A 17100-nucleotide genomic window follows, 5' to 3' on the forward strand; every position below is an offset into this window, starting at 1 on the left:
AGGTTAGAGAACCGGCGTGAGAGTCTCTGTGTGAACAAGGGACGACTAGGGAGTGGATCGTTGCTTGTGCCCTGATACCATTGCCTGCTCCGCTCCGCTTACATTAGTGAGGCATTTACTGCTTCTTTAGCCGGGTTGTGACTGGCAGCACAAGGAATGCGCCGCACAGTATGCACAAGAAATAGTATTGGGGTTTACTCGTTTTGTTTTGTTTTGTTTTGTTTATTTTTTTATTTTTTTGGTTACCGCAGCAAGCACCTGTAAGGATCACGCGCTTCAGGAGAAAAAAAATGGCTTTCGATCACTCCTCGATTCTGGAAGTGAACAGAGCCTCTGAATCCTGGAGTCAATTCAAAGCAAGCTTTGGTCCCTTCGCCTGCAATCCCTACGTGTCTACCTTGATTGCCAGAGGGGTAGTTAGTTGTGTAATGAGCAGTAAAAACAAGAGTGCCTCCTGGCATCTTCAAAGATTAGGAAGCTTTATTTGGCATAAGCTTCCCTGAGCTGCCATCCATGTAACTGTGGGCCAAATAAAACTTGTTAAATCTTTAAGGTACTACCAGAGTCTGCTATTTTTATTCTGAAGTAAGTCCCCTTTTATTCAGTGATAATGAATAATTATTCATCCAGGTAGATAAAATTAAAATGAAAAAAAAGTATGGTGCCATCTTAAGGACCAACAGATCTCTGCTAGGTTTTGTGGACTTCAGTCCATTTTCACAGTCACAGGGGCCACAAGTCTATTAGGATTTTAGTTCAAACTCGGTGAAATTGTGAACTCTAATTAATGAACTGTTAGTAGTGTGCCTGGTAGTGTGCTGAGTTGTGTGACTGGCACAAGAACAGGTGAAGGACTGTTTCATTACAGTAATTAGTTGCAATTTGTTGCCCTAACTTAATGTGTTTTTGCTTACTCCATCGTAAAATCCCAATAAGATTCTAGCAGTGTTGACTGCAGTGAGCTCCTAACATGTATCTGAGGAAGTGGATTTTAATCCACGAATGCTCTCACCAAAATTAAAATGTTAGACTTTCAAGCGTCACAATACATTTGTTTTTGTTTTGTTTCTGTCATACATGCTGAAAAAGACTAAGAGTGTGACTAAATTGGCCATTTATTTATCACATTTGTGTACCACCCAACTTAGTGGAAAGCAATACTGTACTTGGGGTGGTTAACAATAAACATAAACATATCCACCCCCTAAATCCTCACAGTACGATTCAAAACACACATATTTACCCCAGAATATACCTCAGATTTCACATAGATGAATTTAAATTAAAGCCTGGTGATTACAGGATATAAAGCTCAATGCAAGGCAGCCCATTGTAGAATCATCTCTTTTGAATTGGGGATCATCTTATTTTTGTTTAACCAGTTGTTTTAAATTTGTTCCAGTTAGGTTGGCCTTGCTTTTGACCACTTTCTGTCCAGTGTGATTGCCAGATTGAATGCAAAGGGGCTCTCGTGGTAGTGTCAGTTATCTCTAAACAATTTATTTTTAAAAAAATAGTTTGAACTCAGCACTGCAACATAAGATAGATAGGGCAGTTAGAAGAACATTTTTTTTTTTTATTCTTTAAAGATAGCACCCTGAAACAACAACTGCTACATATTTGAGCGGGGAGGAGGGGAGTGTATCTACAGTGATGCATGAAGTTGGTTTACACTTCTAGGAGTCCTGGATTCCCCAGGGAAGAGCATATTCATAATTCTCTTAGAAATCTGTCAAATATAGGGTAAAACTATTAGCTTGTGATTAGAGCTAAAAGCATGTAGGTATCAGACATAATTCAGATAGTCTTTTCTGTTTGAGAATTCAAAGGAAACCCATATTTGAATCCTGAATACCAATCAAACAAGAAAGCGAGCTAATCTGTAAATTATGGTGGGAGGTGACATGATGGTGACCGTGGATCAATCTCATTTAGACTCTCCGCTGTCTATATTTTTATCTTAATTGCTGCTGAAATTGCCTAGGGTCACTTCTAGTTTAATCTAGCTAGTATTTTATTGTATTTATCTAAACTTTACTTTATTGCAACAAACTATTTATCAATCTTTATTTGAGATCTGCCATAGCTTCTTTAGTTTATCCCCGGGTTTTATATAAACAACAAACAGCAGAAGCTTAGAGTTGTTTATACTCAGAGAACAACTGCAATCCGCAAATATAGGAAGAAAACAAGAGAGCAAGAAAAAAGGTCAAGTCCCACATTCCCCAGCTAAAGCTGCAAAACAAGCAGCGATAGATGATCTGATGTCTACAAAAGAGCTTAGTGGGTGACTCTTCTGCTGCGATATTCAAATATGAAAGTTTACTTTAGAGTAAACAGACATAGAATCATGTTATAACATGACTTCGCTGTACATATTTCTAGCGAATGAGTAGTACAAAATAATAGACTGTGTAAGGTACTCATGTCATTCCAGAAATCTCATTACCACCATTGTCTGGCATCACTCACATTATGCAGTGCAGTCCTGTGTGTGTGTATTGTGCTCGGAAATAAAGTCTAGTGTTCAATGGGCAACACTGCAAAAAAAGGGGGGGGGTATAAAATTGCAATTGTCATACTCTTCCACATGTAAAATTCAATGGATATCATGGAGTGGAATTGAAAACCAGTGTCAGGAAATTACAAGGATTGTACGTAATAGAAGAAATTGACATCTTAAACAGAATGTATAAAGGAAGTTGTTAATCAGCTGTATTGTACAGCTGTGTATAAAGCTGAGTGATGCTGACTAGGCAGAAGGCTGATGTAATTATAATGAGATCACCTAAAATAAGGTAATGTTACCTGATTGGTCATATGTACTATTTAGTGTACATATGGTATGGAGAGTTTGGAGATTTGCTGTTGGAGTATTTTGTGAAGAACGTACATATGTATTATAAGCTTTAAGGAAGAAGCTGTTGTCGAGTTTTTCTTCTCTGTGAGGACCTCTGTGGAGGCTGGTGGTACCCCTGCTTTGCTCAGCGCACTCCAAAAGAAATACTTGGCAACCACCTTGTTGGAAAGTATGGGTAAACTCCTCCAAGTGTTTACATAAAGTCTGCGTAGTTATGGTTCATTGTCGCTGATTAACAAGATGCTAAGGCACATCTCAGTTGCACAGTCAAGCACATGACAAAGGCTAAGATGAGACCTACTCCGAACCTCCTTGGTTAGCCATAGAAAGTTACACATTCCTTACATGCCTCTAAAATCAGGCAAATGAAGGTGATCTACATTCTACTGAATATTACTATTGGAAAAGTGCTTACTGTACACCGCATGAACAGTATGCAAATAGGACTTGATAGACATCCCTCTATTTGCTAAATGTATAAAAGAATGAAACACTGAGAAGGCTATTTCCTCTTGAGGCTATTAGAAGGAAGAGAGAAACATTGTTCCTGTGAAAGCACCGCATTGGAGTAAGTTGCATTTTAAAATATATACACATATATACAGTAATTTGCAATATATATATATATTAAAATGGGTTCTTAGCAATACAGTATTCTTCATGATTTATTTTGCAATTATTTTATAAACGATGAGATCATAAATGATGGTCACTTCCAATGTTTCTAAACATGTGAAGACATGTCTTGTTTAAGACAAGAAGATAATCTTGAGAAATTTCAAGTGAGACTTGCAAATTACTGCTAAAAATATTGGTCCATTGGGGAGAAATGGTGGTAAAACTTAAAAAATAAGTCTTGGGGGGTGTGTTCTTTTGTAGGATAATCCTGTATACCTCTACTTCACTTGCAATAGGAGGTTTGGCAGAATTAATTGAACTTTCTTTAATGTGAACAGGATTGTCACCTTAACATGTTCTTTTTGCCTAAGGACTTAAATCTTTTAGGAACTATACAATGGAAAGCATGGAGGACCAACCTATTTTAGAAGAGCTGCTGGTAAAAAAGTCTCAGCAGAAGAAAAAAATATCTCCAAATAATTACAAAGAGCGATGGTTTGTTCTTACAAAAGCAAGTCTCTCCTACTATGAATATGAGAAAGAGGTGAGAAATAGATTTCTAACAGTGCTGTATAGAAAGGGAAGAGGTCACTTGAATCTGTGATCTACTTGTTAACCCTTCTCATGTCATGATAGGGTAGACAAGTGCAGGAGAAGACATAGCTCTTTTGTCATGCACGTACTCCATCCAAAGACTGGGATAGTTATTTGGGTGTGTTACAAATCTCACAATCCCCATTCTGGCTAAGGGATACTGGGAGTTGTAGTCCAAAAATATCTTTTTCTTAAACTCCAATGTGTCCTGGCCACTTTGTGTTGTTTGTACTCCTTGTTCCATATTTCCTAGAAAAAAGGAACTCGAAAGGGATCAATTGACATCCAGAAAATCCGATGTGTGGAGGCAGTGGATCTTGAGGAACAAACCCTTCCAGAGAGACCATTTCCCTTTCAGGTAACTGTGTAGCCCTTGAAAATGAAGCTGCTGCTGATGATGACTGAGTGGAAAATTCACTTCTATTCTGTGGTGACAACAGTCTTATTACAACAATGCCTTGTAGTTCAGCATCAACTAGCAGGGGTAGGGAACTAATGCATGTTCAGATGTTGCCAGAGTCTATTCCTACTCATTTTTACAGATGTTAGGGTACCTTGTTCCCCTATGGGGAAGGAGACAGGAGAGGATGTGAGGGCATGGAAAGGCACAAGGAGGGAAAAGCCAAATAAGGCCAATTGGTGTTTGTATGTGAACTCAAGGATCACTCCAAATCAGCCATTCTCAAGAGGGACCATATGGTCCCCTGGGAGGCCATGGCAAATTTGAAAGGGGCCACATACTCTTCACACACCACCTTATAAGGTTTGTTATGCAACTTATATAATCATGATTCAACCTATATTTCTTTCATATTGTGTTTATGGTAATGGCCAGAAAAATAAGTTGAGAATGTCTGTTCTAAATGGCATACTGAGGACCCTATTTAGCCCAATCTAGCAGAGGATAACTTTGACTGTCTAGTTGCACCCCTAGTTGCTGTAGCTGGCTGGATTGTTCAGTAAATTAGATATTGGTTCTGCACTATACCTTGCATGAGAAAAGCCAGCATGCGTAGCCCTGGGTAAATTGCTCAGGGTAGCCCCAGAAGAAGGGAATGGTAAACCAGTTCCAAATATTCTGAACTTAGGAAATCCTGAAAAGGATCACCATAAACAAGAATCAACTTGATGGAACATTATTATTATTATTATTATTATTATTATTATTATTATTATTATTATTATTATTATTATTATTATTATTATTATTATTATTAGTATTAGTATTAGTATTAGTATTAGTATTAGTATTAGTATTAGTATTAGTATTAGTATTAGTATTAGTATTAGTATTATTAATATTATTATTATTATTATTGTTGTTGTTGTTGTTGTTATTGTTGTTGTTGTTGTTGTTGTTGTTAGTATTATTAGTATTATTAGTATTAGTATTAGTATTATTAGTAGTAGTAGTAGTAGTAGTGGTGGTGGTGGTGGTGGTGGTAGTAGTAGTAGTAGTGAGAAACACCAAGTACAGTCAACATTATAATAAAAACATTGACTGGTATTATATAACAGATACAAGTTTTAACCAAAAACCTAAGTAGCTGTTAAATATCAGTGCAGTATGTATGCTGTTCCTAATACTGCCCTTTTTAAAAATCTCTGATGGTGTGATTTCTGAGATCTGCAACTGCTTATAGTACTGTGTGAAGTTTCTTGATATTGTTCCCAAAGCCCCAATGACTACAGGGATCACTGAAGTGTGTTTCATCCACAAGCGAGATGTTTTGATTGCCAGGTTCCTGTGTTTTGTTAGTTTTTCCTATTCCTTCTTTTCAACTCTCGTATCCCCTGGAATTGCAATGTCAATGATCCATGCACTTCTTTGTTCTATTTCTACTATGTCTGGTGTGTTGTGTTCAAAGTGTCTCTCAGTTTGGATCCGGAAATCCCACAAGATCTTGACTTCCTCATTTTCTGACACCTTCTCTACCTGATGTTCCCGCAGGTTTTTGGAGGCTGGCAAGTTACATTTTTTGCATAACAACCAGTGCACTAATTTTGCCACTCTATAATGTCTAACTTTGTAATATGTTTGTGCAATCTTCAGACAATCACAGCTGAGGTGTGACAGTTTCATTTTTTTCTTGGCAGTCGACATTTGCTCTTAGCACTAATTCCTTGGGTCTTGGCTTTCATCACGTTGGTTTAGAGTATAGTCTGTTCACATCACTTTTTGGATGTACTGTAGTGTGTGATGCATATTCATTAGTTTCTGTTTTTTTTTATCCAATTCTTCTAATTTGTTTGGAGTCTGATCTATTATTCCAGCTGGGTATCTAATTGCTGGAACTGCCCAGATGTTTATGGCTTTGATTGTATTTCTACCATTTAATTTATTTTCAAAATTTTCCGCAGTCTTTTGATATATTCCCTTTCTGTCAGTTCTTTAATTTTTGTGTGCATGATGTTGTCTGCTTCTAGTATTCCAAAGTATTTATAATTTTCATCACTTGATAGAGATATTATAATATTGCCATTTTTATCTCTATTCCATCTAGTTTTTGGCTCTTGCCACAGTTTATAGAGCTGCACCTTTGCCAATTCCAAATTTCATCTGGATATCTCACTAAATATTCGCACTGTGTGTAACAGTGATTCTATCTCTGTGGAACTTTTTGGGTCGTCTGTGTATAACAGATGACTGATTTTTCCTGCTTGTTCTGAAATATAGTAACCAAATCCAGTTTTATTTAAAATTATTGACATGGGGATTAGTGAGAAGTTATACAGCAATGGTGACAAAGAATCCCCCTGAAATATTCCTCTTTTGAAGCTAACTTTCCCAATTTCTTCATCGTGGGCCATTAAGACAGTTTCCCATTTTTCGGGGTTCTTTTGAGGAACTGAATGTTTTTACTAATCCCAAAAATGTTTAGGCAGGTGTTAATTGAGCTGTGTGGCAATGAGTCAATGCCTTTTTATAGTCTATCCAGGCCATGTTAAGATATATATTTTTTTTGTCATTTTGCATTCTTCAGTATCATTTTATCAATAAGCAGCTGATATTTGATGATGATGGTGGTGGTGGTGGTGGTAGTGGTGGTGATGATGATGATGATTTGATGTAACCCACCTAGCCCATAGAAGAGGAAGACTGGCACGAGATGAGCTCCTTTTTGTTCAGACAATGTTTTCAGGCAAACTCTATATTTCTTTTAAAGAAGTACATTTGAAAGAAGTTCATTATTTGTAAATTACTGGTTCTTAACTGTGGGATTCCTGACATTGTTGGGATACAATTTCTAGAAAATCTGAGAACTGGCCATGTTGTTTCCAGCTTTGAGGAGTCATAGTCCAGAAACATCTGAGGTGGCAAGTCAATGTATATGGGTGTCCTCTTTTTTCGGAGTAGGCATGTGTGCCCAGCAAAGTAGCACAAAAATGTGGTAGTGTTACTTTTCAAGCATTTGAAGCATTAGATAACTTGGTGCCTTTCTTCTGTTTGATGGGGAAAAGATTAAATGTAATAACAAGCTCTAGTAGTAACTAGCAAACACCGACACTAGGATAGATGAATTGTGTCTGTCAGGAGGGAACTGAAACTTTGTTTAATTCTAGAAAACAGATTCTGGGTTGAGATCTAAGCTTAGTCCAGCCTGATTTGGCAAACATACAAGACTAAATAATATAGAAACAATGAATTAATGATCTCCCTTTCTAAACCTGGTTTCAGTCTTTCTTACTACATAGTGCAACTTATTTATAACTCTCTGTAAATGACAGCTACCAGAGGTGTGCTTGTCTCATTTGTACTTCAGATGAGCTGTACACAACTTCAGATTAGAACATCTGGCATGATAACATGATACTATGCCTGTTGTTGCTGTTGCAGTTGTGACTGTGATGATTATTTTGAGCTCATGGCATTTACAGAACCACTTTGTTTTATGCTTAGATTGTGTACAAAGGTGGCCTCCTGTATGTTTTCTCTGCCAGCGAAGAGAGTCGAAGACGATGGTTAGAGACTTTGCATAGAGGTACTGACGACCAGACTCTAAAACATTTTGAAAACAAAATATAGAGAATTTCTCTTACAGGTGCTGTATTAGAACTTGACTGAACTAAAAGAATCAGGGAGAAGGACCTTGTCAAATTTTAGCTAACCAGTACAACTTTTGCATTAAAATCTATGGAAGAAGGCTGCATACGGAAGAACCACTTCTCCAGCCTCTGGTGATGGTGGTAGCAGAAGAAATTCAGCCATTTGAGTATAGAAACTCTTTATTTTTAGGTTAAATATACTGACAGATCACTTAACATTCCAAAATTTCTAGGTAACCATCTTATGGCCCCTCCTGATTTGTGAGATAATTGTTAAACGGCAGCAAATATTTACAGTCTTTGTTTCCTCCCTTGCACCCCACTTCCTGTTTTTTCCCCCTCTAGAACTGAAGAACAATACAGATTTACTACACAAGTATCACAAAGGCTTCTTTTCCAATGGGAAGTTCCTGTGCTGTAATCAGACTTGCAAAGCAGCTCCAGGATGCACAATATGGGGAAAATGTAAATATACTATTTTATGGATTTTTTTAAGTACATATAGAAAACATGGGCCCTTTCTTGTTCTTTTCAACAGTTAGCAGCACTACTACTACTACTACTAATAATAATAATAATAATAATAATTCTACTACTACTACTACTACTACTACTACTACTACTACTACTACTACTACTACTACTACTACTACTACTACTACGTTGTTGTCATTTAGTCGTGTCCGACTCTTCGTGACCCCATGGACCAGAGCACACCAGGCCCTCCTGTCTTCCACTGCCTCCTGGATTTTGGTCAAATTCATGTTGGATAATGCACTTATGTTAATTATTTTTGTTAATGTATGCAAACTGTTCTTGGTATTATGTTCTTCATTTCATTTAGTGGCTTCACAGTGGCTTTAAGTTTAGAGAGGCATTTAGTGGCTTTAAGTTTAGAGAGGCATTTCTCAGTATTATGAAGTATCAGTGTTACCTATCTCAGTGATCCCCAACCTTGGGCCTCCAGATGTTCTTGGACTGCAGCTCCCAGAAATCCTAGCCAGCAGAGGTGGTGGTGAAGGCTTCTGGGAGTTGTAGTTCAAGAACATCTGGAGGCCCAAGGTTGGGGACCACTGACCTATCTGACAGACTACTCCTAAGCATGTTTTTGGAATATTAAGGACAAGCGTTCATGTTATTCACATAGACATGTGAACAGGTAGAAAAAAGTTGTTGCAGGGGAAAAAACAGTAGGTAAGAAGGATGATACTTGACCTTATTTTATTTTATTCAGGTTATTTTATTCTGGCATGTAGACTATTTATGATAAAAGGAGTCCACTTTGAAGGAAGATACCAGAAAGAGACTGTTTTTCATGAGAATTAGTGGTTGCGGGAGAGAAAAAATTGTCTAGATTGTGCCCATTTATTCCTCCTTTTTTTTGCTACCTCTCACACTAATTTTATTGGGGGTCTTTTTAGGGGTGGGGGGTGAAAACTTCACAAAATTTGCAATTTTAAAAATAAATTCTGTGGAATGAATTTGAGATTAAAATAACATCAGATTTAAAGAAAGCAAGACTGGGGTGTCCGTCCTTCCCTGGTCCCAACTTAGAAATTATTTGTTTGAATGGGGTCATGATCCTACTCTGGGCAGGAGGTTAAAACATAAGTTTAACACAGGTGAGAGGAAGAGCTGAATATTGACCATCTGAACAACCTTCAGAACAGGCCAAGGAGCCCGAAAAACCCACAACAACCATTGGCCATTCTGCCTGCCTGGAGCTGATGAGAGTTAAAATTCAGCAACATTGAGAGGGTTGTAGGCTCCCAAGTTCCACTTATTATTTCAAAACATAGAATTATCCAGGGACAAAATAGAGTGCTATCTGTAAAATGTGCTGCTGTTCAGTTTACGTAGTTTGAGCAGATACTTAATATTCATTTTCCCACAGTATCCCTATTGGATTAATAAAATAAACATGCCACTGAGAACAGGAAATGGTGTAGGCCTCTTGGGCCAGACACAGAAGTCATTTTCATTTAGTGCAAGCTGTGCAAGCTCATGTTAAGGCTTTGTTTTCACTAGGGAGGTAGACTTGTGCCTAGTTTGGACCAATTTCGGACTTCAAGTAGGGCTCACATGTTTCAATGTGGAACAAAAATGGAATTCTGGAGATAAGAATTTCTGGCTAGCAAGTTGCTTGGCCATGCTTGTTTCTTAAGTGTAGGAATATGTGCTTGTGGGAGAGCAGTTCAGTGATGGTCTGAAAGACCAGGCAACTGGTTGGGAAAGGTGCTGTGTGTAGTGCAGTAGGAACAAAGAATGTGCTATTGTTCTTCGAACACTGCTGTTTTTATACACAAATGTGAGTAAGCAGATGCATTTCCAAAACAAAACATCTACATGCAAATATTGGTGTCCATCCTAGATCTGGGCACAGAACATCCCTGTTTTGTTTGCCAGTTAATGTGTACAGCTAGATGAGGATGAAACCCTTTTTTCTGAGCTTGTTAAAGCCCAATATCAAGCTCTAAGGGAATATTGGTATAAGATGTTCTACCAGTGGTATATTACCTCCCAAAATATTGAAAAGTTCGCTGAAAGTTATAAAGGAGCTTGCTGGAAGTGTAAAATGACAGATGATACTTTTTACCATATGTGGTGAACTTGTATAAAGATGAAGACATATTGGATAATGATACATGCAAAAAAAAATTTTTAAATCTGAAAATCAAATTTCTGATGGACCCAGAGATTATATTGTTGGAAATCTTACCAGACAATGTACAGAGTTTTGACTGCATTACTGCACTTTAACCACTACACCACTAGCATTCCCCATCTGGTGCCTTCCAGATGTTTTTTACTCCACCACACATTATACCTAGCAACCAATATATCTGGAGGTCACCAGACTGGGGGAGGCTTGTTTGGGCAATGCTTGCTTAGAATGTAAGAACTTAACAGAATCAGACTATAGAGCAGTGGTGTCGAACTGTGGCCCTCCAGATGTTCTTGGACTTCAACTCCCAGAAGCCTTCACCACCACCTCTGCTGGCCAGGATTTCTGGGAGTTGAAGGCCAAGAACATCTGGAGGGCCACAGTTTGACACCACTGCTATAGAGTATATTGTTAGCAGCTAACTAACTAGGTCTCTGTACTGTAAAGTATGCAAACAATGAGGGACTCTAACACTAGAGGAAGTTAGACAACTTGTGGCTCTCCCAATGTTGTTTGACTGCAGCTCCGATCAGCCACATCCAGCACAAGCATTGGACCCCAAAACAATTTTGCGTTTCTTCTTTCTTGCAACCTTATTTATATCCCTAATGCGCACAGCATATTTAGTCCTTTGTGGCTCTCCTTTCTATGGGAGCGATTAATAATAATAATAATAATAATAATAATAATAATAATAATAATAATAATAATAATAATAATAATAATAATAATAATAATAATAATAATAATAATAATAATAATAATAATAATAATAATAATAATAATAAAAATGGATGATATTGTAATAATAACTGAAATGATTAAGAGGCAAGTAAAGCCTGTGAAAAATTGGAGTGCCTGGTCCAGATGAGCTGCACGGGATTTGGTTAAAGCATTTAACAAGTCTCCATCAATGTATAGCAGTGCAATTTAATCACTTACTTCAAAATTCTGCAACTGAAAATTGGATGACAATAGGCCACATATTTCAAATAATAAAAGATCATCAAAAGGACAATGACCCCAGTAATTATCGATGAATTACATGCCTTCCAACAATATTCAAGCTCCTCACTTGCAAGATCAGAATACAATTATTTAATTTGAAACACCCGATACTCAACTGAACAGAAAGGGACGTTTAAAAGATCAAGAGGCCCAAAAGATCAGCAGCTTATTGATAAAATGATCCTGAAGAATGCAAAAAGATGAAAAACAACCTTAACATGACCTGGATAAAATATAAAAGGTATTTGACTCATTGCTACACAGCTGGATCAACATCTGCCTAAAAACTTTTGGGATTAGTACAAATATTCAGAAGTTCCTCAAGAAGAACAGGGAAATATGCAAAACTGTCTTCGTGGCTCATGGTGAAGAAATTGGGAGAGTTAGCATCAAAAGAGGATTATTTCAGGCGGATTCTTTGTCACCACTGTTGTTTAATATCTCACTAATCCCCATGTCAATAATTTTAAATAAAACTGGATTGGGCTACTATATTTCTGAACAAGCAGGAAGAAGGAATCTTCTGTTATACATGGAAAACCTTAAAACGTTCCACAGAGAATCACTGCTAAACACAGTGTGAATATTTAATGAAGATATCCAAATGAAACTGATGAATGTGCAGCTCTCTCCGTACAATGTGGAAAAAACTAGATGGAAAAGAGTTTAAAAAATGGCAATATTATAAAATCACTCTCAAGTGATGAAAATTATAAATACCTTGGAATACTAGAAGCAAATAACATCGTGCACACTTGTGTATAATCTTCCTCACTGTAGAATGATGGACTTTGAATTGTTTGGAAATGGCCTTACAACCCTTCCCAGATTGTGGGGCAGCAATAATTGCTTTTCTATGATCAATGCTGATGTGTTTCCTCCTTGGCATTGTGTTAACACACACCTGAATGCAAGCTCTATAAAACTTGGCTTTTATAGAGGTGTTCACACTTGCTGATGATCAGTTACTCAAGGGCATTTGGTTAGCAGCCGTGAGGGTGTACTAAGTTTTTCACCCATGGCATCTCCATTTTGGCTGTATTTTTGTAAAATAAATCACGACACTGTGTAATATGTCATGTGATTTTGCTCATCTGAGGTTGTATTTATCTAATTTTCAGACCCACTGAGGACCAGATTATTGTTATTATGTCCTCATACATAAAATCATAGAATTCAAAGGTGGTCTCTGTTTTGCATGACTGTATTTGGAGGTCTTGAGAGAAGGAGCAAGAAGGCAGAAGCAAGTGCTTAGTTCCAAGGTTTAGTCATGTAATGCCAAACAATAGTTTGCTGTGTATTTAAGCTGAGCAGGTGTGTTACAGTGGAAGATTGAATGGGAAATTAAATACATAGTGTTATAGTAAATCCCATTCCTTCTTCCAGTATGAGCTGTGAAGGGGTGGTGGAATTGAAGAGGGATACACAACGAGTGCCTCACACAACGATGAATTCACACAACGATGCCTTTTTCTGTTAAATTTGCTGCCTCACACAGCGATGTTTCCTATGGGGGATTTTCACACAACGATCTCCCTTTTCGCTCCTGTAAAAGTGTCTTACAATGTTTGGAAGCTGTTTTAAATGATTGCAATGGTTAGTCCACCTCCTGAAACCTATGCAAACTGATTTTGGTGTTGTTCTGACACTTCGTTAATTTATGATGATTTTTTGAATTTTCTCCATTGGAAACCATTGGATGGTCTGTCTAATGGTTTCCAATGGAAAAAACAAAAAATCATCATAAATTAACGAAGTGTCAGAACAACACCAAAATCAGTTTGCATAGGTTTCAGGAGGTGGACTAACCATTGCAATCATTTAAAACAGCTTCCAAACATTGTAAGACACTTTTACAGGAGCGAAAAAGGACTTCGCAAAGGCATAGAAATGTATTGAGTCGGCTTCAATACATTCCAATATAGGAAACATTGTTTCACACAGCGATGTTTCCTATGGGGATTTTCACTCAGCGATGGCAATCTGTTCCAATTGGAACGGATTAACCGGTTTTCAATTCATTCCTATGGGAAATGGTGTTTCACAGAACGATGTTTCACACAACGTTGATTTTTTTGGAACCAATTAACATCGTTGTGTGAGGCACCACTGTATATGCTGTAACCATTTCCAGGGTTCACATAATCCCAGTTAGTGCAGTGGCAAGAGATTTAGTACACCATCCTAAAAAAGTGGATTCTGCATTCTACAACAAAGCACCATGAATTTCACCCTTGTTTTCTTGTTCTCCTACCATAATAGTCAAAGATGCCCTGTAAGATTACCCACAGCATACTCATAGGATCAAATTCAGGACTTTGAATTTCATGGAGCATTTTAATATTGTTTTTGATGTAGATTCCAGCCTCCACAGTGCCGGCAATACAGTGAAGCCACTCCCACCTATACCAGGACAACATGTAAGTAAGAAACCTTACAGCAAGGAGCAGGATCTTATGACAATTCCCATAAAGTTTGTGTAACTTGACACAGTTAATTTGAGCTAATTGAGGATATGCTGGGGCACATCTTGGTTGCACAATCATGTGTGTGACCAGGCAAATGACTGAGATACACCCCAGTGCTTTCTCAATTAGATATGATCAGCAAATTATGCAGACTCTACACAAACACCAAGAGGATTCTGGCCAGTTAATTTACGAGGGGTAGGCATGCTACTAGAAAGGAATGACTGTACTTTTAGTATTTAGACAAGCTGAACTATCTATAATCAACACATTTTGTTGATAGAGATGTTCCTTTTTTTGTATCTTGGTCTATTTTCTCAACTCAGCATGGCTTTCCTCTCATATCTAACTTACTTCTCCTTTCCTGCTTCTTTGCTCTCTTTAGCATTCTCTCCCTTGAATTTCTGCAACTTCCACTTCCTTCTATCCTGACTACCTGAGACATCATTTTCTGCTATAGTTTTTAACCCATGGCTAAATAACAGGGCAGCCTTCCATATGTTATGAGACTGCTGCCGTGTTTGAAGGATTTGCAGTCCAATAATATCTAGAAGGTCACATATTGCTCACATCTCTGCTCTAGCCTAGTTGTTATTGGCCAAACCCAAGAACTATAGATTTATGTTCTTTACGTGTTTGCAAACATGCATATTCATAGGTGAAAATAATTGTTGTTGAAAGATGTAATATATGAATGTATTTTGACAGCAGATGTGGGTAAAGTGCAACTTAGGAGTCAAGTTGACTCTGATTCATTTCCTGTTCCATGGAGTGCATATTCGTAAAGGTCGGGGGGGGGGGAATCATGCTATATAAATTCCTCAGGCATCCTTAACCCTGAAGGGGGGGGTAGAATTATTTTCTTTACTGTGTATGCAGACAAGAGGGACCAGGCCAGTGGTGATTTGAAATCCTTCTTCATGTTTGGCATATATTCTATGTGACACAACCAGGATAAGTTTATTTCGAATTTTGATTACTTGCAGAAATAATTCTTCTGCCCCAACAGTCCCTGTTCCCATCATGTTTCAAAGGCTAGGAGTGTGCTCACACAACTCATTAGAGGATTGGATGACTTATCTCCATGAATAACACATGACGATCCACAGACTCTTATCTTCCCTGATTCTTGTACAAACATTGCTATATCTTTTGAGATAAACCATAATGCAAATTGGCCAGATGGCCATGCCAGCTACATAGGTTTTGAAATGAGAGAGTCATTTTCATGAACTTTATTCTCAACAGCAGTGTGCAGGGAAGGAACAATAAAAATGTAAAGTAGCTATGCAACAATATTAAGAAGAACTCTGAATTTAAAAATAGAAGCCCTTTAACCAAACCACTAAAGCAGTGGTGTGTTTGGTCAAGCTGACTTACTGCTTATTTCCATGTGTCTACTCGAAGTGTGATTCAGTCTGGATCTAACCTAATGTATAACATTTGAAATGTGCTGTATATTGCTAATTGCAAAGAGATAGCTATACAGTAGTTTCTTTTCTACATTTCCTGCGTGATATACTTCCTTCTATCGCTGGCTGTGTTTTCAGAACAGAGAAGACAGAAGGCAGCTTCCATGTGTAAAATCTGACCAGACATTTCGAAAAGAAGCATTGGCTATCTATGATTATGAACCAAAGGGAAACTCTGATGTTCATCTTGTCAGGAACAAAAAATACCATATTCTGAAAGATGAGGATCCTGACTGGTGGCAAGTGAGAGATTTGGAAGGGTAAGCTTCTTTTGCCTTTTAGTCTGGAATTTCTTTTTTTATTATTATTTCTTATTACTCAGAGGTAACTTGCATACCCAATCAACCAACATTTCCATGTAAAATGGACTTAGAATTTAGGAAATAAAATAAAAGATCAGCATGCTAATAGCCCTGTCCTAACTAGCCAAAATGGCTAAGAGCTGGCTGAGCTGGCACTGAGGCAGCTAAGGCCATGCTAAATATAACCCCCTCCCAGCCTGTGGATGTCGGGAATTACTTAGCACTACCCTGACCATTTTGCTGGCACAGTGGCTATGAGTTTGGGTTGTGAAGGGCCCTGAACTGCTATAGCTCAACTCCTCCCCTTCTCTGGCCCTCTTTTGGTTCTTCTGACAGCTTCATTTAGTCAGCACAGCAGTTGTGCTGGTAGGTCAGCCAGCCCAAGGGGACTGGGTGGGTGAAAAGTGGCACAAGGGCAACTGTGCCAGCACAAGAGGCATCTGCCCATTCCAAACCCACTACAGCTGTCATATCTTTGAGTTTGGGTTGCACTACCTATTTAAAAGAATAGCACCACATGATATTGTTTTGTTTACATGCATCTAGGAGCCCATTCAGGCAATTTTGAGCTGACTGAACTTCTTGGGAGAGCATTAGTTTTTGTGGGGAGTTGGTGAGCCTGGACCAGGGAGACACAGGCTGAAATCCAGGAGTAAGGCACTGCTAGAGTAGACCCAATGAATCAGTGCAACCAAGAAGGAGAATTGACTCACCAAATCCCTACTGATTTAATAGCCCTACTCTAGTTGTGACCAGAGGGCCTGTTGTGCTCTGGTCCATGGGGTCACGAAGAGTTGGACATGACTTAACGACTAAACAAACAAACAGTTGTGACTTACTTACCCCTGGATTTCAGTCAGAGGTCCTTATTCTCATCCATAAAACTCATCAGGACTTTGATTCAATCAGAATCAGCTATTCTACCTCACATAGTTATTATGAAAACAAAAGGAACAAGCTCCATGTATGCTGACATAGACTTTGTAGAGAAAAGTGAAGTAGAAGCAATGAGATGGAGGGAATAAGAATGATAATTGCTAATGTCTATCAGTACAATTAATGTAAT

The 17100-nt window shown here is 38.0% G+C and overlaps 1 protein-coding gene across 1 annotated transcript in view; it reads left to right on the top strand.

Moving 5' to 3' along the window:
* The first annotated feature begins 1 nt into the window (after window position 1).
* BMX (BMX non-receptor tyrosine kinase) overlaps window positions 2–17100 on the top strand; it is a 43118-nt gene continuing 26019 nt past the window's right edge. The window contains exons 1-6 of the mRNA XM_078390402.1: window positions 2–4022; window positions 4326–4430; window positions 7974–8055; window positions 8465–8584; window positions 14151–14212; window positions 15811–15992. Of these exons, the coding sequence (XP_078246528.1) occupies window positions 3876–4022; window positions 4326–4430; window positions 7974–8055; window positions 8465–8584; window positions 14151–14212; window positions 15811–15992 (698 nt within the window). The 5' untranslated portion in view covers window positions 2–3875. The remainder of the gene's footprint in view (window positions 4023–4325; window positions 4431–7973; window positions 8056–8464; window positions 8585–14150; window positions 14213–15810; window positions 15993–17100) is intronic.

Source organism: Pogona vitticeps, chromosome 3, assembly GCF_051106095.1.
Source record: "Pogona vitticeps strain Pit_001003342236 chromosome 3, PviZW2.1, whole genome shotgun sequence".
NCBI classification, from domain to species: Eukaryota; Metazoa; Chordata; class Lepidosauria; order Squamata; family Agamidae; genus Pogona; species Pogona vitticeps.